This window comes from Octopus bimaculoides, chromosome 26 (genome assembly GCF_046866305.1).
Source record: "Octopus bimaculoides isolate indiv1 chromosome 26, ASM4686630v1, whole genome shotgun sequence".
Taxonomy (NCBI): domain Eukaryota; kingdom Metazoa; phylum Mollusca; class Cephalopoda; order Octopoda; family Octopodidae; genus Octopus; species Octopus bimaculoides.
In genome coordinates this window covers 15,622,808-15,647,175 of record NC_142953.1, presented here as the reverse complement: position 1 = coordinate 15,647,175, position 24,368 = coordinate 15,622,808, and the positions used below count along the sequence as shown (strand labels likewise).

The 24,368-nt window shown below is 39.1% G+C and overlaps 1 protein-coding gene across 5 annotated transcripts in view; it reads left to right on the top strand.

Moving 5' to 3' along the window:
* LOC106880530 (uncharacterized) overlaps positions 1 to 24,368 on the top strand; it is a 167,516-nt gene that overhangs the window by 92,481 nt on the left and 50,667 nt on the right. For all 5 annotated transcript variants that reach the window (XM_089342485.1, XM_089342486.1, XM_089342484.1 and 2 more), the window contains exon 2: positions 17,487 to 17,549. In XM_089342485.1, the coding sequence (XP_089198611.1) occupies positions 17,487 to 17,549 (63 nt within the window). The remainder of the gene's footprint in view (positions 1 to 17,486; positions 17,550 to 24,368) is intronic.

The window sequence follows — 24,368 nt, the reverse complement described above, 5'->3', positions numbered from 1 at the left end:
CCGTCTATCTATTTATCTATCTCTCCATCTATCTATCTATCTCTCTGTTTCTCTATCTATCTTTCTATCTCTATCTATCTATCTTTCTATCTATCTATCTATCTATCTATCTATCTCTCTATCTATCTCTCTATCTTTCTATCTATCTATCTCCTTTTCTCTGTTCCAAATAAGGAGGTAAATGACACCATCACCATTACCACGAGTCCTTCTAATTGCCAATTATACTGTTTCCTTTGAGTGTATTGTTCAAGTGTTTCCAAAGATCTGAAGACTTCATCTTTTACTGCTGCTGCTACAATTATGAAATACTGTACCATCTAGATTATGGGGCAGGGGGAGTGAGGCGGGGGTAGAGAGGCGGGGGTAGATGAAGGGCTGGCCATGGTACGTGTGTAATTAGAAACTTTTCACAACAACAAGAAACATAATAGTACTCCTCTGTTATAAAACACTGGAGTCTTTCTATGGAGACAATTCTCCCATATTCATGTAAATAGTACTCTTATTCTATCCGTGTCATTTGTTTGCTCTTCCATGCTGGCATGGGTTGGGTGTGTTTAGTGAGCCACTGGTTTTACAGCTGGAACCCTTTCAGTCTCCAACCTTTCACCATTGTAGGTTGGTGTGTTTACTAACCCTCGCTCTCCTTAATGTTAAACTTGGTTATTCCAGCTTCCCTCTCAGCTTCTTAGGGCTGTAAAAAGAGATTAAACTAAAACTGAGCTAATTTTGAAGCTTAAGTGAATAATAAGATTTCATGTCAGGTGCAGGAGTGGCTGTGTGGTAAGTAGTCTGCTTCTCAACTACATGGTCCCAGGTTCAATCCCACTGCATGGCACCTTGGGCAAGTGTCTTCTGTGATAGCCTTGGGCCAGCCAACGCCTTGTGAGTGGATTTGGTAGGCAGAAACTGAAAGAAGCCTGTCGTATATATACATGCGTGTTTATATTTTTGTGTCTGTGTGTCTCTGTCCCACCTCCATCGCTTGAGAACCAATGTTGGTGTGTTTCTGTCCCCATAACTTAGTGATTTGGCAAAAGAGACCAACAGAATAAGTCCTGAGGTCAATGTGTTCGACTAAAGGCAGTGCTCCAGCATGGCTGCAGTTAGATGACTGAAACTAGTAAAAGAATAAAAGAATATTTTGGCACAATGCCAGCAATCTTAAAATGTGGGATTCAGTTGACTACATCGACCCCAGTACTTGACTGGTATCTTATTTTATCAACCCTGAAAGGATGAGGGACAAATTTGGCCCTGGTGGAATTTGAACTCTGAACACAACGAGTCAGAAATACTGCTATGCATTTTGTCCAACACTAAAAATTCTGACAGCTTGCCCGCTTAATAATAATAATAATAATAATAATAATAATAATATTATAATAATAATGGTTTCAAAGCTCTACTGGTACTTATTTATTGACTCTGAAAGTATGAAAGATAGAGTTGACCATGGCAGAATTTGAACTCAGAACGAATGCCACTACACATTTTTCTCAACATGCTAATGATTCTGCCAGCTCATCACCTTTATTATAATAATAATAATAATAATAATAATAATAATAATAATGCCCTGATGCAGTACCAGACAGTGGCTTTCATGGCTTTTCATCTTAACTGATTGGAAGTGTTATCATGTAACATTGTTTTGTTTTGGTATAAAAGATGGCCTACAGCAAATATTCTGCTTAATACCACAGATTTGCTTGTCAGTTGTTTGACCTTAACCAGTTGAGCATGTCCTTTGGTGGCTGACGATATGTGCATCTCTAATCACAAGCAGAAGTAGTGGGGGAGCATCATGGCCATGTGTTGAGAGGAATTCTTTGGAGTTTGAATAATTCACCTTTGGAAACATGGGCATTTCGTTCAACATCCTTAACTCTTATTCAAGGACCTTTCTAGCGGAATGGCTACTTGACCTGAAGAAAATTCTAACTGGGCCCCACCTGCAAGGTTATGTGCTGTTTATCATGATAGGAGATCACTATGTCGCACACATGGTTGTGTGCTGCATGTGCCTGGTGTACCCTTATCAGACAGGTAGTCATGATGGGTATACTGGGCGTTGTATATTTGTACCCCAGTGTCACTTTGATGGCATGCACTACTTTCTCACTCAATAATAGTAATAATAATGATAATAATGGCTTCAAATTTTGCCACAAAGCCAGCAATTTCAGGGGTGAGGGTAAGTTGATAACATTGACCCCAGTGTTCAACTGGTACTTAATTTATTGACCCTGAAAGGATGAAAGGCGAAATCAACCTCAGTAGATTTGAACTCAGAACATACAGACAAAGTATCACTAAGCCTTTTGCCCATGATTCTGTGCTAATGATTCTGCCAGCTTGCCAACTTAAAATAATAATAATCCTTTCTACTATTGGTGCAAGGCCTGGAATTTTGGGAACGAGGATAAATTGTTTGCATTGACCCCAGTGTTTTACTTGTTTTAGTGACTCCCTCCGAAATGAAGTGTTTTGCTCAATAGCACAATGCACTGCCTGATCCAGGAATTGAAACCACAATCTTGCAATCATGGGTGCAACGCCCTAACCACTGGGCCATGCTTATAAAGTCGAAAATACTGGTACTTGTCCAATATATAACTGGTATAAAGGCAGTGAGCTGGCAGAATCATGAGCATGCCTGGCAAAATGTTTAGCAACTTTTTGTCCATCTTTACATTCTGAGTTCAAATTCTGCCGAGGTTGAATTTGCCTTTCATTCTTTCAGGGTCAATAAATTAAGTACTAGTTGAACACTGAGGATGATATAGTCAACTTAGCCACTCCCCCTAAATTTCTGGTCTTGTGCCAAAATTTGAAACCAATATATAACTGGTATTTCGCTGAAATTTGAACCAGGAATATAGATGTTTGGAACTAGATGTAATGTATTTAATTTGATACTTACCCACCACCACAACAGAATTTAGATCCTAAACTTACATCACCACTGGTACTGCTGCTATCACATCCGTCAACATCCCCCACCACCACCACGATTACAGTACCAGTGATTCTGCCATCACCACCGTCACCACCAACAACACTACTGCTACTTCTTCAACACCTCCCCCATCCACCACGCACCACCACCACTGCCATCACCACTTTATTTACCATGTGATGATCTCATATTGATGTTTATTAAACGATCCCCATTGATGTTGAAATTGGCTGTAATTTTACTGTTTAACATATTTTTCCTCTGACAATCACCAGATGGTGAGTGCATGTGTGTGTGCGCGCGCGCACACACACACACACACACACACATATATATATATATAGTGTGTGTGTGTGTATATTTATATATATATATATATGTTTTTTTTCTCTCTCTCTTTTTAATAATCTCCCCCCCCCCCCCCCAATTACTCACTACAAAAATAATCTGTTCAATTTCTGGACAGATGACTGATAAAAATGTTTCTCTGATTAACAAAAAAAAAAAACCTGGTTTATTTGGAATAAATGTTGACAATTCCACATTTTTCTTTTTTCTTTTTTCTTTTCTACTCTATATTTTCTGTTTCTCTCTCTCATCTTTCCCTCTTGTAATTCTTTCAGCTCTCTCTGTCTATCTGTCTGTCTGTCTCTCTCTCTCTCTCTTCCTACCCTCTCTCTCTCTCTCTCTCTCTCTTCCTACCCTCTCTCTCTCTCTTCTCCTTGTCTTCCTCTTTTATCTGTCTGTTAGTCTCACTCATTCTCTCAGTCTTCCCCCCCACCGCCTCTCCCCCATCTCCTGTCTTTTATTATTTAACTTTATTTCTCTTAGGTGACACTGTCAATGTTTGTTTGACATCAATTTAATATATTATGATGTCGTTTAAATATCTGCACAGTTACAGCTTGTCACAACATTGCAAAAACCTGTTATGTCATCAGAAATTATATTGTTCACACACACACACACACACACAATCACAACAACAACAAAAAAATCATCATCATCATTTACTATCATTGTCCCTACCATCAGTATTGGGTGAAAAGCATAGTCAGTGGTGTCGTTAGAATGTGTACTGCCTGGGATAGCCCACCACTACCACCAAGTTTGTTACCACCCCCTATACAGGTTATACAACATCCAAAACTACACCCATTGCCCCCCCACTCCTTTATCTACTGCTTCTTAAGCCATGATGTTCGATGTTTGCAAGGAAAATCTACCTGTCAGTGTAGATCAACTGAACTACCAATTCCAAAGAACTTTTAGAAATCCTTGGCCTGACCTGACACTATTACTACTCCTTAGTGACATTACCAGTTTGGGATAAATTTATCCAGGCTTGTCCAAGATGTATGAAGAGTCATTAAACCATTCTGCACTTGGTCAGTTGGTGTCTTGGCATTACTCGTTGCTAACTTGTAGATTTATGCTGGACAGATGTTGTTGCATATTGGATGGCTCTGGCTATCAGCCAGAGAACAGGCTTTATCTATTACCTTTGAGGCAAATGAAAATTATTATTGGGGTTAAAGCCTCAAACTTTCTGGCCTTGTTCCTGAATCAGAAATCATTGTTATTATTACAGCGATGAACTAGCAAAACCATTAGCACACCAGGCAAAATGCTTAGCAGCATTTCATCCATCTTTACATTCTGAGTTCAAATTCCGTCACGGTAGACTTTGCCTTTCATCCTTTTGGGTTCAATAAATTAAGTACCAGTGAAACACTATGGTCAGTGTAATCAATTAGGTCCCTCCCAGCAAATTTCAGACTTTGTACCTTTAATAGAAAGGATTATTATTATTGTTATTGTTATTATTATTATTATTATTATTATTATTATTATTATTATTATTATTAAGCCATCAAGCTGGCAGAACCATTAGCACACCAGACAAAATACTTAACAGCATTTCTTCTTACTCTTTATGTTCTGAGTTCAAACTCTGCAAGGATTGATTTTGCTTTTCATCCTTTCAGGGTTGATAAAATAAATCCCAGTTGTATACTGGGATCGATGTAATTGACTAAACCCATACCCCCAAAAATTCAGGTCTTGTGGCTATAGCAGAATGGATAATTATTATTATTGCTTTAAGTTGACAGAATAGTGTGAAGGACAAAATTCTTCATGGTGTTTCTTCTGGCTCTATATATATTTTGTGTTCAAATCCTGCTGCGGTCAACTTTGCCATTTACTCTTTTAGGGTTAATAAAATAAAAAGTACCATTCAATAAAGTACAGTGTAACTGACTTGCCCCCTCTCCTCAGAACTGCTGGCCTTGTGCCAAAATTTGAAAACCCATTGTTATTATTACTAAGGTGACATGCTGGCAGAATCATTAGAATGCTTAGCAAAATTTCATCCATCTTTACATTTTCAATTCAAATTCCACCATGATCGGTTTTGCTTTTCATCCTTTTAGGGGTCAATAAAATAAGTACCAGTTGAACATTGGGGGTTGGTGTAATCAACTTACCGCATGCCCTGGAATTGCTGGCCTTGTGCCAAAATTTGGATTTATTATTATCATTATTATTATTATTATTATTATTCATCTCTCTATCTATTACATTTCTGCTGAGTTACCAGTCCTTTATATAAACTAAAAAAATATTATTATTATTATTATTATTATTATTATTAAGCTGCTAGAACTGTTTAAAGATGTCCACCAATGTCCATTTTGCTTTTCATTCTTTCAAGTCTTAGGCTTGATAGTATTGACTAAAAACCTGCCCCTCAAAACTGCTCTCCCATCGTTGGGTGGTACTCTCTTATAGTTAAGTGCTACTCACCAATGGTTAGGTGGTACTTTCCTCATTGTTAGGTGATACTCTCCTGTAATTAGCTGTGTTCAGTCATGGTTAAAGTGGCACTCAAAGTTAAGGTGGTGCTCACTCATAGCTAAGTGGTATTCACCCATATGTGTTACTCAGTCATATTTCGATGATATTTAATCAGATTTCAGATGTGACATTTCCTACAAGCTTATCTGTTCTTGTTGTGACACACACACACACATCTCTCTCTTCTGCCATGTCCCTGTCTCCATATATCAACCAAGTTTAATGTCAGCTGTTCTGTTAAATCTCTTTTGTTGCTGAGAGTTGACAAGAACATCAACAATATGACACCTTCGGAAACACTGCTTACGTATTTGTATATATATATGAATATATGTCTGTGTGTGTGAGTATACGTTTGTGTGTGTGTGTTGAGAAAGAGAGAATATGGACATAGCATGATTCAAAGGATTCCCTTTAGCATTTAGATAGTATTTAATCCAAATATGAACAAATGTACCAAGAAATAGTGTAATGTTTTCTGAATAAGCAGCTAATGTTTATTAGGCACAACCGTGTGGTTAAGAAGCTTGTCTTGCAACTACGTTTCAGGTTCAGTCCCACCGCACAGCACTCTGGGTAAGTATCTTCTATCATAGCCCCCATGCAATCAATACATTGTGAATGAATTTGCTAGTCAGAAACTGTGTGGAAACCCTCTGTGTGTGTGTTTCTACCATTTTAAAACCCAGTGCTTGTTTGGCTACGTCCCTGTGACTTAGCAGTTCAGCAAAAGTGAACAATAGAACAAGTACCCGGATCGCTTTGTCTTGACTCAAACTCACCAATGGCAGTGCTGCAGACTTACTGAAACCAGCAGCAAGATAAAATATTGAAATCGGAGTTGGTTGTTTCACAGACGTCACGTTATCGCTGCAGTACTGTGGTAGTGGTGGTGGTGGTGGTGGTGGTGATGTTGTGGTGATAGTTTCACTCACAGATTACATTACCTTTGTGGAATGATATTGGTGGTAGTTTGATGTTGGTGGTGATAATGTTGCTTGATGTCGCTATGATGATCTGGTGGAGGGATGGTAAGAATGATGATAGGGGTTGTAGTGAGAGTAGTAGAAACTGTGCAGTAGTGATTATTGCTGGTTGGAAAGAAAAAAAAGTGGCTCTCCGTCGGTTATGACGACGAGGGTTCCAGTTCAACGGAAAAGCCTGCTCCTGAAATAAATGTGCAAAGTGGCTGAGCACTCCACAGATATGTGTAATCTTGACGTAGTTCTTAGGGAGATTAGCGTCTCACAAAATGTGACAGGGTTGACCCCTTGAATTACAGGTACAATTCATATTTTCTAGCTGAGTTGACCGGAGCAATGAAAAAATAGTCTTCCCAAGGACACAATGCGCTGCCGGGAATCGAACTCACGACCTTATGATTGTGAGTCGAATGCCCAAAGCACTAAGCCACACGCCTTTACGGTAGTGGAAATAATGTGATGATGGTGGCGGTGTGGCTGTATTGGTAGTAGTGGAGTTAATGGCGTGGTGGTGCAGGAGCAGTGGTGGTAGTGACAATAGTACTACCACCACTTGTGTGATACAAATTTGAAGAATGACATGTTACAATAACAAGGACTAATAATGTTGGCCTAAGTTGTCGTCGCCGTCACCTTTTGTATTAGGGAGACTTTACTGTTTTTCTCTGCTACCTCTTTCCACCCTGCTATCTCTGTCTCTCTCTCCCCACCTCTCTGTGTGTGTGTGTGTGTGTGTGTGTGTATATATATATATATATATATATATATATATACATACACACACGCACGTGTGTTTGTGTAGTCATTGTTTACATCATACTGTGTATATATGGGTAGAAGTGTTTGTGATTTTTAATTAAACTGAAGTGTCCCAGTGGAGACAGGGTGTCTGGGTAGTGTGGTGAGGTGGGAGAGGAGAATTAGTTTGAATTATGGGTAGATTTGTTGTGTGTGTATACACACACACACACACTTCTTCAGTCATTACTAATATAATGTCACCAATGATTTTAGACTGTGTGTGTGATTAAGAAGTTTACTTCTCAACCATATGGTTTCGAGTTCAGTCCCTCTGCTTTACATCTTGGGCAAATGTCACCCTGTGGCGATCAAAGCCTTGCGAGAAGTTTGCAGGTGGAAACGGAATGAAGCCTTCAGTATGTACGTGTGTGTGTGTGTGTGTGTGTGTGTGTGCGCGCGCGAGCTCGCGTGTTCGTGTCTCCATGTTTTGTCATCGCATGATATTTGTGAACGCGTATCACCGTCATGCGAACTGTATCCTTCGTTTCTAGTCATTCTTAAACGTGTCTGACCACGGGGACAGATTTACCTTACTTGGAAACCGGTGAAGATTGGCGACAGAAGGGCATCCTGGCGTAGATTTCCCTACAAATTCCGTCCGACCCATGCGAACGTGGAGAGATAGACGTTAAAACAGTGTGCGTGTCTGTGTGTGTGTGTGTGTGTCAGTCACATAGTTAATTGGTTAGCTCAGCAGATTGTTGTTTCGTGGTAAACGCGTTAATTTTATGAGTTCAATCTTTAGACAAATTCTAGCCAGAAATATCAGGATAAATATTTTTACAACGTTAAAGAAAATTTCTGTGGATGAAATCATACACAGTACGTGACTGGCATGTATTTCACCTACTCCTTCACAGGCGCGTTTCTTGACTTTAGAGGCCCCCTGCAACCTTTTATTTCGAGGCCCCAATCCCTTCAATCAAAATTCATGATCTACGCACCTTTTATTATTCATAGCATATTTTACTATATTCTATCTGAAGTTCAATATTTCACGTTATCCTAGAGAACGTTCGTGGTACAATGCAATATTTTTACAAGAACTTTTACTAGTATAGTGTATTACCATTTTATTTCTTGAAATTTTCAGTTAATATCGATAGTTTAATTCTTGTTCAACATCTTAACCAAAGTAAATAGATGACTCATCTACGTACTTTGATCTTCACATGGGGTCCCTCAACCGCATAGGCTCCCAAGCGCACGCAGTGGTTGCAGGGGATTAGCGACGGCCCAGCTCCTGCAGGAATTGAACTCGGAATATAAACTGTCGTAACTATTTATACACTGTAATGTATTTTATTCATTGATTCTGCTATCTTCCGCCCTCTCTCTGTCTCTTCTTATCAGTATAGGTTTTTGTGCGTAAAATCTATTTCTATATTTTATATATAACAAAAAAAAAGTTACTTATCCAAGGGAGATAATTTATATTTGCATTAATAGTTATCTCCCTTATTCTGATACATCAATTCAATTTCGATTATACGGAAAAATGGGGGGGGGGTTCTTTTTTAATTAGATACGTTATTTTTTGTTAATTAAACTCGTTATGAGTTTGTGAACAAGGGTATGATCGATTGACTCCTCCTCACTGTATTACTGGTGTTATGGATGCTAGAAACAGTAGTCAAATATTACTCGAATTACACTCTACAGATATAAAGAATAACGGAGGACAGATATGTTTATAGTTTTGTGGATGCTGCTTTGATTACATCTCACATTTTTCTTGTTTGCCATTGGACTGTAGCCATGCTGGAGCACCACTTTGAAGGGTTTAGTCGAACAAATTGACCCCAATGCCAAAGTCTGATACTTATTCTATCAGTTCCTGTCAGCAGAATCACTAAGTTACGTAAACAAACCAACACCGGTTGTCAAATGTTGAGGTGGGGGACAAACAAAGACACATATATATATATGACGGGCTTCAACACAGTTTTCATCTACCAAATTCACTCAGAAGATATTAATGTGTGTGTGTGTGTGTGTATACATATATATATATATTTCTCCCTCGTACCTTTTCTTTCCTTGTGTGTTTACATTTAGAACGTGAATTCAGTGTAATATCTTGGTCAGCTGTTGAATGAAATAAGTTATGTAACTAATTTATGTAAGTTGGGTGGGAGGAAATGTTTAAAAGATTCTTATCTCTGTTGTCTTGGTAACAAAATCCTCAACTCCTTTGGCTCTCTCTCTCAAAAAATAAAAAACCATCAATTAGGCGTTATAAGCTTCTTGAAATTCACCAACACTACTCCAGTCGTACCTATACACCGTTTCCTCTCTATGACTCAATGTTCACTTTTCTAGCCTTTTTTTTTTCCTGCTTTATTCCGTGAAGTAACCGAGCACATATTTCTAACTTTCATTGCTGTCTTCACTTGACACACCGTATTTACTTGTGTTTATAAATTGCCCCGCTTCTAATATGTATTACGATTAGGAGACCTAGCTCTATAAACTAGGGAGCCAGGTGAGCAAGATATAATTACTAATTTAAAAACTATTGGTTTCAGATTTTTGCATTAGATCAGCAACTTTGTTGGAGGACTTCGAAAAGGATGAAAAGTAAAATCGATCTCCCGAAGACGGACGAAGTGCTTACGAATTTGCCAGCTCGCCGCCTTCTGATAATGTAATATTAAAAACAAGCCAAATTATCGCAAACTTAACCAAAAATTGCTTACAGTACGCTGTATGACATAACTCATTATTTTTAGAAAGTCCAGTGCTGTGTAAGAGAAGGGAAGACGAATGTGGTGGTGGTGGTTGTTGATATTGGAGGAAGCTGGACAACCGTGGAAAAATATTGTTGTTTAGCACCAGATCAGCCTTCATCCAGCAGACCTCTGGTCATCCTTTTTTTTTTTTTCATTCGAGCATACGGCATCTACGACTACGTTATCTAACGTATGCTACTCTCCTTACCAATAAAAAGAAAAAAATATTGTGTGGGCTGCTATTTCTAGCGACCACACAAAATTCGCTCGCTGGCCTTTGTTAGAGGGGAGGTAACTACGTTGGGAGCAAACTGATGATTCTTGGTCAGCCCTTGTCGACTCTGACCCTACCGGCCTGTGACCATCCTTTTAGAGCTGTGTTGAGATTTACATTATCTAATGTATCCTTTCTTTAGTTAAGGCGGCAAGATGTCCCGTATTTAATAGCGTATATATAATTCACACAATTTTATAATTGATTTTTAACTGAAAAACCTGAGGTGTAACTTCTACACAGGTTAAAGCTGATTTCAAGTTTGAATATGGAGAGAACTTTGTACCGTGATTTAACACTAAATTAGGAATGTGTTTTGTATAGGAATAAATACGGTGGCTATAGAGGCATTAAGCTGTTCTCTCTAACATATTCAGTGATCATATACAGGTTTCTTCGTTCATTAAAATGATCTGAGACCTAGGATAACTGTGGTAAGAAGTAGGTCTTAATTTGAGTGTTACAGGTTTGGGAACATAAATGGCCGTCATATTGCTGCCAACAGGAGCGAAAATGGAGGTGGTTTGGCCCCAGGTTAGTCTCGGTCTAGTAAATCTATTATTATTCCTAATTTTGGCATAAGGCAAGGTTGTTGGTCGGTTACGTTGGCCCCAGTACGACTGGTACTTTATTTTATCGACTCTGGTTGGAAGGATGAAAGTCAAATGTAACTTCAGCTAGATTTGAACTCAGAACGTACTAAGGTGAAAGAAATATCGCTCTTTGCACCAGCATTCTAACGTGTCTGCTAATCGGCAACATCTCATCTGGGGTGGGCTTGAGTGTGTGCTCCGGTCACTGGATCCACAATGTCGTTGATGGTTCACTGTCAGATGGCGATAACCTATGGCATTTAAATTATTATAAGCGGGCCACTCATCTGAATGAATTATTGAACCTTTTTAACATTCTCTTTCAATAATTAGGATCAGACTGTTCCCGTCACGCCGTTACACACAAACGTATCGTCAGTCTGAGCCTTGTTTGAGACCAAAAGCCCACGGCCGATCAATTCTACGTCCATGGTTCCTAGTGTTTCGTTGTTCTGCATCACTGTCTTCGAAGAGAGGAGCGTTGTCACCATTCAACATTCTTCCTCAATTGTATTTTCGTCGACCAGCAAATTTTGCCTCGTCGATCTGAATGAGGTAATCGTGTGTTCCAACCATCTTCTCTCGTCGTACATGATAAACTATGGCTCCACACACCTCTTGGCACATATTTACCTGTCAGTTATTGTATTTTTAGATTTTCCTGTTAGAGTCACTGCTGTGTTCATGGGTATATCCATAACAAAGAAAAATATTCGTTCTAAAATCTCACTCAGGCTCAGCTTGCAGTTAAATTTGTTGTTCATGTTCGTATAATGAAAAAACTGGTTTCCTTTACAAACTCAACGTTTAAGGTAGATAACCCTGGCTATACTGTTCGGCAACGTTGTCGACCGCATACACTACTAGCACCTTTTTTAACGTCATCTTTGATACTTTGTGTTCTTCCTATTTTCTTTGTTCATTTTATTTCACTTGTTTCAGTCATTGATCTGCGGCCATGCTAAGGCACCGCTTTGAATGGTTGAAGTTGAACAAATCAGTCCCAGTACTCATCTCTTTTTACCGAACTGCTAGTTACTATGACGTAAATAAACCAACTCCGGTTATCAAGCGGTAGGGGACAGACCCAACACCCACATGCGCATATACGACAGGCTTCATTCAGTTTCCATATGCCAAGTCTACTTGCGAGGCTTCAGTCGTTCCGGAGCTATAATAGAAAACAATTGCCGAAGGTACCAGGCAGTGGGACTGAAACCAGAACCATGTGGTTGGGAAGCAAATTTCTTATCACACAGCCACACCTGCTCCTATTTTATTTTAATTCATTTATTTATAGACAGCAGGTATGAATGGATGTGATGGGGCTAAGGATTAGCTTCACTTCTATTTTCCTTAGGCAGGTCGATTGACCGTCCAGAAGATTACACTTCCTGGTGAAGAGTCCACACCTTGGTGAGGGTGGTTTGGTATTTCTGTAGCCATAGGTTGTAATTCCTCAAAAAAATACGTGAATATTCGTCAAAATAAGGTAGCGAGCTTGCAGAATCGTTAGCAATCCGGGCAAAATGCTTTGTGGCATTTCGTCTGTCCTTACGTTCTGAGTTCAAATTCCTCTGAGGTCAACGTTGCTTTTCATCCTTTTCGGCTCAATGAAATAAAGTACCAGTCAAGCAGTGGGATCGGTGTAATCGACTTAACCCCTCCCCTGAACTTACTGGCCTTGTGCCAAAATTTGAAACCAATATTCGTCAAAATGGAAAGACAGTATAAGAAATTATTAGAGGAGGAGGAGGAGGAGCTTTAACAAAATGTCTGGGGTGGAGGTTAGTCAGAACAACTTGACCCGATTAAAACAACGCTTCTTTTGTTGACTATTTCATTTAATACAACAAAACACAGGTTTAACATATTGACTGCTGCTGCTGCCGTCGTCGCCGTGCGGCTCCTTTTTGGTTTACCCTGTCTCCACCACCACTACCGCCACTCTGTTTGTCTTGGGTTCACCGGCTCCCTACTCCGCCCCGTCTCCATGGTTCTAGTTTCTTCCCTCACTCCCACCCGCCTCCCGTCTCTTTTGTGCTTCCGTCCACCTCCACCTCCACCCGCTTCCCTAGCTTGTCCCCCCCCCCACCGGCTCCCTCCGAAGATCTCTCTGCTTCCCCAACTCTTTTATCTGCTTCTCCAAGTCCCTTCTCTGCTCTTCCTGATTCCCCCCCGTCTCCCTCTACCACTCTACCACTCTTCCTGGTTCCCCCCCACCGTCTCCTGTCTCTTTCAGCTCTTTGTCTTTTCCTCATCTCCTTTATCTCTTTTCATTACTCTATCTCTTTCCTATCCCTCTGTCTCTTCCTTTCCTTCCATCTCCAGTCCCCATCTCTCCTCTCACCTTTCCTTTCACTCTCCCACCAAGACTAAACACTTTGTTACATAATCTTAGTTTGGTCTACTTTTGGACATCTAAGCAGTTCTAAAGATATTGTCTTTTTCACTCTCTTCCTTACCCCTTTCTTTGTGTATGTCTGTGTATGTGTGTATGCATGTATGCATGCATGTATGTATGTATGCACACAAACATTCAATTTAAACAAAAATGAAAAATAACTTGGAGTGGCCAGTGGCATGTATATGAACACAGGCACAAAACAGGTATATCAAATACCACACAACATAATACATGGGTTTTGATATACCTGTAGTTGTGTGTATGTGTGTACGTATATATATATATATATATATATATATATAAACATAATTAAGGGATCAGCAAACATTTGCTTCACCACATACCGAAGTTCAGAAATAGCAGCTAAAAAAGCTGAGACTCCAACAGATAGCATTACTTGTAACTCACAAAGGCAAAAACAAAAAGAAAAAACAAATGAAAACTAACTGTTCGAAGTTAATCATAAGGGCTTGGTAAAAATTATTAATTGTTGATTTATTAATAAATTAATAAATTGATAAACCTTTACCCTTTTAATTGTATATATATATATACATATATATATATATATATATATATATATATATATATATATATATATATATATATATTGGGTTGGTGCATAATTATTGCGGCTTTTTTTTTAACAAATTTTATTCAACAAAAACAATAATAATATTTAACAAAACCATCTTTAAATGACAGTCTGACCGTCTGCCAAGTAAATGGGAAGCAGTAATTGAAGTAGATGGTGAATATGCTCCGGAATAATCATTTAAAGATGTTTTTGTTAAATAAAATTTGTTGAAAAAAAACCCCCAATAATTATGCACCAACCTAATACACACACACAGGCGGCGAACTGGCAGAAACGTTAGCACGCCGGGCGAAATGCTTAGTGGTATTTCGTCTGCTGCTACGTTCTGAGTTCAAATTCCGCCGAGGTCGACTTTGCCTTTCATCCTTTCGGGGTCGATCAAATAAGTACCAGTTACGCACTGGGGTCGGTATAATCGACTTAATCCGTTTGTCTGTCCTTGTTTGTCCCCTCTGTGTGTAGCCCCTTGTGGGTAGTAAAGAAATAACACACACACACACATTGCCAGACGAATTACTTATACAGATAAGAGTTTTGTAGGTGCAAAACCAATGGTCACTCTGAATGACCATAACAATCAACCTATTTATATTTATGTCGTGGATGTGTGTTGATTTTATTCTGTTACCTTTTAGTTTATAACTCTAATCTGTTTATTAAACCAATCCATTAATTAATGCTGTAATTATGTGTCATCATTGTTAGGGGGCAGGGAGGAAGCAGTAACATCTGTAACTTTCTATACTAACTGCAAGTCAGATTGTAAATAATGTTAATAATTGAGATTGTGTGATTAACGCTGTGGTTAATGGAATAGTTGTGGTTAATATTGTAGTTAATGACTTAGCTGTGGTTAAGGTGGTGGTGGTAGTGGTGGTGAGGGGTGTTGCTGCAGTTGTTGGCACTCCGTCGCTTACGACGTCAAGGGTTCCAGTTGATCCGCTCAACGGAACAGCCTGCTCGTGAAATTAACGTGCAAGTGGCTGAGCACTCCACACACACGTGTACCCTTAACGTAGTTCTCGGGGATATTCAGCGTGACACAGAGTGTGACAAGGCTGACCCTTTGAATTACAGGCACAACAGAAACAGGAAGTAAGAGTGAGAGAAAGTTGTGGTGAAAGAGTACAGCAGGGTTCGCCACCATCCCCTGTCGGAGCCACGTGGAGCTTTTAGGTGTTTTCGCTCAATAAACACTCAACACCCGGTCTGGGAATCGAAACCGTGATCCTATGACCGCGAGTCTGCTGCCCTAACCACTGGGCCATTGCACCTCCACATTGCTGCAGTAGTTGTTACTGTTATTGTTGTGAGTGTTGTGATAGTGGTGTTAATGTAATTGATGATTTAGCTGTCGTTAAGGTGGAGTTGTAGGCATGGTAGTGATGTAGTTGTCTTTTTCATCAAGCACTGCCTTAAGATGAAAGTATTACACCCATGCCCAAGACCAGGGTTTCTCAACTGGTGATCATATAAGATTTTGTTAAAAATTATGCACAATAGGGGTAGGAGTGGCTGTGTGGTAAGTAGCATGCTTACCATACACATAGTTCCGGGTTCAGTCCCACTGCGTGGCACCTTGGGCAGGTGTCTTCTACTATAGCCTCGGGCCAACCAAAGCCTTGTGAGTGGATTTAGCAGATGGAAACTGAAAGAAGCCCGTCGTATATATGTGTGTATATATATATATATATATATATATATATATATATGTATATATATATATATATATATGTGTGTGTGTGTCTGTGTCTGTGTTTGTCCCCCCAACATCGCTTGACAACCGATGCTGGTGTGTTTACATCCCCGTAACTTAGCGGTTCGGCAAAAAGAGACCGATAGAATAAGTACTAGGCTTACAAAGAATAAGTCCTGGGGTTGATTCGCTCGACTAAAAAAGGTGGTGCTCCAGCATGGCCACAGTCAAATGACTGAAACAAGTAAAAGCGTAAAAGAGTAATAAATCTATCATTTTTTTTTTATGCAATTCCTAATAATATTTAATTACAAAAATGTTTTTTTTTAATGCAATTCTTAATAATATTTAATTACAAAAATGTTTTGTTTTTTTTTAAACTTCAAATGGCTCTTGAGTATCCAGTAAAATAAGACAGGAATCAAAGTGATCCATAGATGAAAAATGGCTGAAAAGCAGTGGTCAAGATCAGTGCTCCACAACCTTTTTTTCAGTTGCAGTTCAACAAGCCCTGTCCCCTAACATTTCTGGCCTTGTTCCTATTGTAGGAAGGATTATTAGTTCTTATTTAAGGTTTTGAATTAGCAAATTCATTAGCACGTCAGACAAAATGCTTAGCAGCATTTCTTCTGGCTCCCTAGGTTCTAATTTCAAATCATACCAAGGCCAACCATTTTATCCTTTAGGTATTGATAAGATGAAAGGAAGGAGTGAATGGAGAGCCAAGTGCTCTTTCGCAGTGAATGTGGCAAAAATGTCTGTGGTAAATGGTCCTGTTTTAAGTATGCACCTGTGAATTGGAGATCAACAGTTTGGTGAGGGCTTGATCCTTGGTGGTCAGGGTGGTCCTGGATCTGTGGGGTTCCCTAATTGGTCCTGGTGGGTGGTATCAGGACTGCATCCTAAATGTACTCATGTGTTTTGTATATTATGTATTCTCTGATCCCATTTTCTTTTCTCTTTCTTTCTCCTCATCCTTTAAGTAAACCTCCCACACAAATTGTAAACTGTCCTTGTAATGACCCTTCATATGATTCCCCTGTTGCAAATAAAAGTAATCCTTATTGCAATTATTCTTATTTGTAATTATTATTATTATTAAATAGGAAAAGCGCCAAGCTAGCAGAATCATTAGTATGCCGTCTTTATGCTCTGAGGTCAAATTCTGCTGAGGTCAACTTTGCCTTTCATCCTTTCAAGGTTGATAAATTAAGTACCAGTGAAACACTGGGGTCGATGTCATTAACTATCCCCTTCCCCCAAATTTCTGACCTTGTGCCTATAATAGAAAGGATTATTATTAAATAGGAAACCATTATCATTAAGCTAGTGAGCTGGCAGAATTATTAGTAAGACAGACAAAATACATAGCAGTATTTCCTACGTCAGAGTTCAAATTCTGCCAAGGTCAACTTTGCCTTCCATCCTTTTGGGGTTGATAAAATAAGTACCAGCTGAACACTGGGGTCGATGTAATCAACTTATCCCTCCCAGAAATTGCTGGCCTTGTGCCAAAATTTGAAACCAATATTGTTGTTGTTATCATTATCATCGTTGTTATTTTTATTACTATTGCAGTTTGTCAGAAGTGGTCTGAACACGAAGACGGAGTCTTAGCATATCATCTCCAGAATGAAGAAAGTAAGTGAAACTAATTATTTTTTAGTAATCAGTCAGACCAGGTCCCTAACTTGAGAACATGTCCCTTCTTTCTTCCTATCAGTCACTAAATCCCTGTAAAAACAATTGGAAGGCTAGTCATAGATTCTACTCCTCTCCGAATATGTCATTAAAACATTTGGGCTGTACGTCAATAATTTAGCTGTCTGCAGTGAGTTTCTATCCACCCAACAAAAGAGCCTCTGTGGACTCTCACAACCTGCTAGAAACAGCAGCCAAATCTGTTTCAAATCATACCCTACTGATTTAAATAGGGAAAAATCATCATCGTCATCATCTTGATATCCACTTTTTCATGCTTGCATGGGTCAGGTGAGATTTGTTGAGGTAGATTCTCTATGGCTGGCTGCCCTTCCTGTCACCAAACCAATCAAGGTAATATTTCCTCATGGCTTGTTATGTTTTCATGGAGGGGTGGAAACAAATGACATCACTTGCATGATGGTGACGCTCTTATGCATTTTGTGTATGTGTGTGTAACAGTGATGCTTGTTTACAACCAATATATGATGTCAACACAAGGGTACATATGCATGCACACACAACACACACACACCTCACGATCATCATTTCAAGTTCATGCTGACATGTGCTAGACAGTTTGATAGGATTCAATTGCTCCAAGGACTGCATTATGCTCCAGTGTCTGCTTCGGCTGGATACCTTACCTAATGCCAACCATTCTACAGCATGTACTAGGTGCTTTTTTTTTCTTCTTGTGCCACCTGCACTAGTGAGGTTGCTATGCATCTTGCATAACTACAGAGCCTGACGGGTAGATCCTCTTTATTCTAGGAGATGCGGAAAAGGTGAGGGACGTGCACTCATAAGGCTTTGGTCAGTCTGAAGCTGTAGTAGAAAACACTTGCCCAAAGTGCCAAACAGTGGGACTGAACTTGAAACCTCATGGTTGAAAAGCAAATTTAACCACACAACCATGTCTGTGCCTATGTTAAGTAATTTTAGCTCTAGATGCATTATATTTGTAAAAGAAAACCTGGGACCGTTGGGGCTGACCTAGCAATAAATACACAACTACCTATGAGCAATTATGCTTTAGCATCTTATATAAAGGAAGGTTGTATTATATAATGTATAATATATGTGGTATGCTTGAATAATAGTCACAAAATGAAGGTCTTTGAGTGGTAGCTTGGTTGCCAGGCAACGTGGACATTATGATTTCTTTGAAATACCTTCCTCCTCTCCTTCACTGCTTTATATTAATTGTGTCCTATCTCTGCAAACATCTGAACAACACCATACCAGTGGTATGCTATGGGAGTGGGAAACAGATTCAGCTCTGGTGATGTAACAATGCGGGACTGTCAAAACTGCTAGGAGCTCTGTTGTATATCTGTGTGTGTGTGTGTGTATATACATGCACACACTTATTATATACTTGTTTATACATATATACACACAGACATGTTATGTACGTGTGAATGATATGTATATATATATGTGTGTATGTTTGAGATTATAAAGAAGTAAAAAGCTGAATGCAGTAGTAGGAGTAACACACACACACACACACACACACGCTGAGACTACACTGTTACTTGTCAGTTTTACAAATAACTGTTGCTGTTCAGTAAACATTCGTAAAACTCTGAGTAGTCAGGGTAATCTCAGTATTAGAATGTGTGAGTATATATATATATATATATATATATATATATATATATATATATATATATATATATATATATGTAACGTTGACCACTAACGTGGACAATTAATGTGCTAGAAATAGATCACATCTTGTGTCTATTAAGACCTAAATTGTTCTCAACATGAAATATAGCAGCATACCAAAACGTAGGTCTTAATAGACACAAGATGTGATCTATTTCTAGCACATTAATTGTCCACGTTAGTGGTCAACGTTATATATAAAAATGTTCCTTAATCCCCTGAGATTGCAGATACTATTTCTGAATCTCTTTGATTCTTTAGATGTGCTGGCCTCCTGGTAATTAATCGATATTAATTAATATATGATTAATTACCATATTTTATATATATATATATATATATATATATATATATATATATATATATATGCATGCATGTATATATATGTTTCTAAGAATCCATAAATAGAAAAAAAGTATATACTTGTATATCTTTCAAAAAAGTGTGTATATTAATATTTACACAATACAGTATTATAGATCCGTTTCAGTCAATTCTACCAATTGGTTTTGCATGTGAGAGTTTGGATGGGAGTGGGGAGGCAGTCTTCAGGCTCATCTGAAGGGCTGCTGGCAACTCCTTCTCGCCCTTCTTTGTGTGTGAAATTGATTGATAAAATTAGCTGAAATGGATCTATAATAAATGCATTGTAAAAATATCAATGAATTTATGTGTGTTTGTATATATGTATGTAGGTGTGTGTGTGTGTGTGTATATATATATATATATAAATTATTACAAATTAAAAGGGTAAAGGTTTATATATATATATATATATATATATATATATATATATACATACATACACAAGCGCAGGAGTGGCTGTGTGATAAGATGCTTGCTTCCCAACCACATGGTTCCGGGTTCAGTCTCACTGCTTGGCACCTGGGGCAAGTGTCTTCTACTATAGCCTCGGGCTGACCAAAGCCTTATAAATGGGTTTGGCAGATGGAAACTGAAAGAAGCTCATCGTGTATGTGTATGTATGTATATATATATATATATATATATATATATAGCTGAGGACATGTGTAAGCTCGCAAGGAATGAAGCCAGTATGCTCCGCTGGATGTGTAATGTAAATGTGCATACCCATCAGAGTGTAAGTATCTTGGGAGAAAAGCTGAACATAAGAAGCATCAGTTGTGGTGTGCAAGAGAGACGATTGCGCTGGTTTGGACATGTGGTGAGAATGAATGAGGATAGCTGCGTGAAAAAGTGCCACTCCCTAACAGTTGAGGGAACCCGTGGAAGAGGTAGGCCCAGGAAGACCTGGGCTGAGGTGGTGAGGCAAGACCTTCGAACATTGGGCCTCACCGAGGCGATGACTACTGACCGAGACCTTTGGAAATGTGCTGTGCGTGAGAAGACCCGGCAAGCCAAGTGAGATCGTTGCCAGTGCCCCTGGACTGGCTCTTGTGCGGGTGGCACATAAATGACACCATTTCGAGCGTGGCCGTTTTTGTGCGGGTGACACGTAAAAGCACCCACTACACTCTGAGTGGTTGGCGTTAGGAAGGGCATCCAGCTGTAGAAACTCTGCCAAATTAGATTGGAGCTTGGTGTTGCCATCCGGTTGCACCAGTCCTCAGTCAAATCGTCCAACCCATGCTAGCATGGAAAGCAGACGTTAAACAATGATGATGATGATGATGATGATATATATGGTGTCCCAAAATTCACTGATGGGTTTCAGTTTTTAATAAGAGAAACAATGCAGTTGCTACAGCAGACCTTTGGAGAGAGAATAATCTCCCGCTACAGCAATGTCATCTGGCCTTCACATTCCCCAGACTTGATTAGCCCAGATTTTTTCTCATGGGGATACCTGAAAGAGAGGGTTTACGTCAACAAACCGGAGACCCTGGTGCAACTGAAGGAGAACATCAATAGAGAAATCAGAGAAGTGGGGTCTGAAACTCTTGAAGGGTGTTATGGTACAAGTTTTGGAAAGAGCACGGGCACATGAAGCCGAAAATGACTGCCGTTTAAGCAATGTCATACATCATATGTGATGTAGTGGTGTTGCAAAATTTGACTTGTGCTTATTAATTTCCATTATGTCCTTTATATTGTATCGAAGTTTCATGCATTCATTTGTAAAGTTAAGGAAATTATTAAAATTTGAAACCCATCAGTGACTTTTGGGACACTCTGTATTTGTGTGTTTGTGTTTGTCCCTATACCATTGTTTTACAACCAATGCTGGTGTGTTTATGTCTCTGTAACTTAGAGGTTTGGCAAAACAGAGCAATAGAATAAGTACTGGGCTTACAAAAACGTAAGTCCTGGGATCAATTTGTTCAACTAAAGGCGGTGCTCCAGCATGACCGCAGTCAAATGGCTGAAACAAATAAAAAAATATATATGTATGTGTTTGTGAATGCATGTGAGTTTATATTGTGTATGTATGAACACTTACATGAGTGTATGTGTGTATAATGCATATAAAATATCTGAATGTAATTATAACCAAGATATATTATTTCTTGTCATGTTTCTTTGGTTACTGTGGGTGATGGTGGGAGATATGGAGGTGGCATTAAGTGGTCAGGCAAGTGTGTGTGTGTGTGTTATAGATGTAAGGTATGGTGTACTGTTGTGATGAATGTATGTATATAAAGTGTAATGTAGTAGTTAGTGTGTATGTGATGGACATATGATAGATGGAGGTATATAAAGTGTGTAATTGTGTGTGGGTGTGTGTGTGTGTGGGTGTGTGGGTGTGTGGTATGATAGATGTATGTAAGGTATGGCATACTATTATGTATTGTGTTAGAGAGAGAGAGAAAGGGAGAGATGGAAATAATAGAGGTATGTGTATAAGGAAGTGTGTATTATGGTATGTGTGTGAGGTATCATGTACTATTGTGTGTGTGTGGTGTGATATCCTGATGTGTGTATGAGGTGTTATGTACTGTTGTGTGTGAATCCTGATATAATGTGAGGTGTGATGTCTCTATTTCCATTGCACCCTTCCTTGTTATTTTGATGTAAGCCACATAGTCCCTGCTGGTGTAACACCACCCACACTCTCCGCGCACCACCCACTCTCTCCACATGCTACCCACACTCGCTACACCTACATTCACTGCGCTACACCCACACTCACTGCGCTACACCCACACTCACTGCGCTGCGCTGCACCCACACTCACCACACACACACACCATACTGCTTACGTCCAACCCACACCTTAGTAATAAACATAAACAATACACCTGAAAATACACGTGTGTGTGTGTATATATACATATATATATATATATATATATATATATGATGATATATATATATATATATATATAAATATGATTATATAATCATGTATACACAAACGCCTAACTCTCACATCAGTAAACATCAACAACACACCTGAGCATACACACATACATAACCTATAGTCGTTATCTCTCTTATCTGATCCAGACTATATATATATATATTTATACACACACACACACACACACACACACAAGATAACTGAGATTCTTTCCTTGTTGATCAAAACATTCTGAGTTACCATTTTCTCTTTGCTGAATGCTGGAAGGTCAACAAACCAAGAAGGGAATGCTCACCCTGCTAGAAAAAGTAGTCAGATCTCCCTCATATCATACCTTATCTTAAAAATAAGGATAGCTAAATAATTCATCTAGAACATCTTGGATCATCTGTCTACCTAAGCAGAGCTGAGTTGACCTACGGTTAAACAAGCAAGCACTATTTAGCCTTAAAATCATTTTATGCTGATTAGATTCACTTTGTTCCAGTTGTGGATTTCACAAATTACGTATGTACTCTAGAACTTAAAATGTATATTTGCCCTCTCAATCGTCATATGCTTTTAATATCCGTCTTCAATGCTGGCCTGTATTGAGCAGTTTGACAGGATCTGACTGGTCAAAGAAGTGCGTCAGGCAAGAAGTGGACACCATTTCTAATGCCAACCATTTTTACAGTGTACTGATGCTTATTATTATTATTATTTTTCTTTTATGTCACAAACATTAGTGAAGTCACCAGGCAACTTAGAAGACAGAGAGCCTTTCCAACTGAGTAAATCTTCAGTTGAGTGGGAGTCAACTTTATACTAGGAGATGACAGGTCAAAGTATGAAAGAATGGGCCAGAACAGGTTTCTTGCTGGAGAGAAGTTACATAACTGCTCGTATTATTATAGAAGAAAGATTGTAAGTAACTAAGGTGGAGCTAGGAAGAGATAAAGAAAATATTGGTGATGAGGTGTTTGTGTGGACCTTCTACATACAAGAAGGTGAATGCGAGCAGGGAAAGAAGAGCAGGGAGTATGAATGAGTAGAGATTGCAAGAGCATGTGGGTTGAGTGTTGGATAGGGTAGAGGTGAGAGGGGTGAATATAATGAATGGGATGAGGGGTGGTCAATGATAAGTATTAGTAAGAGGAGAAGGTAGGTGATGACTGTAGAAAGTGGTTAGAGTTGAGTGATGGACAAGAATAGAGGGGCATTTGATGATACATGTGAGTTAAGGGAGGTGATGGATGACCATACTAAAAGGAGTCAAGAGTTTAACTGCCACTTGCGAGTAAGATCTAATTGTTTAAGGTGTGTTTCTTGTCAGGAGCAGTCAAAGACCCTCCTCAATCAACTCTCACCTTTTCACTCAGAACATCAAAGGTGTAACAGTTGGAAGAGCAGAGAGCTGTCCCAGCAGTCAACTGAGAGCCATTTTCAGCTGTGTACACTAGAAATGCTGTACCTTGCTCAAGGACACAATATGTCACCATATTCAAGGTTCAAAGCCACAACCTATGATTGTGTACGTACACACACATACACAAACACACACACACCTCACTACCACACAACACAATGTATCCTGACACAGTAATATGTCGTGTCTCTCAAAATTGTGGGTCGGTGCCTCCATTGAGGAGCCAATCCTATCTGTAATGTATGAGGTAGAGCAAGCTGTTCTATAGCCATGCTCATCCTGGGGCAGGCTGCTGCTGTTTAGTTCCTGGTGAACCCTCATTCCATGATATTGTGATTTAATGGAAATTTGACTACTATTTCTAGCAGGTCAAAGGTTCTCCTCAGTGGAT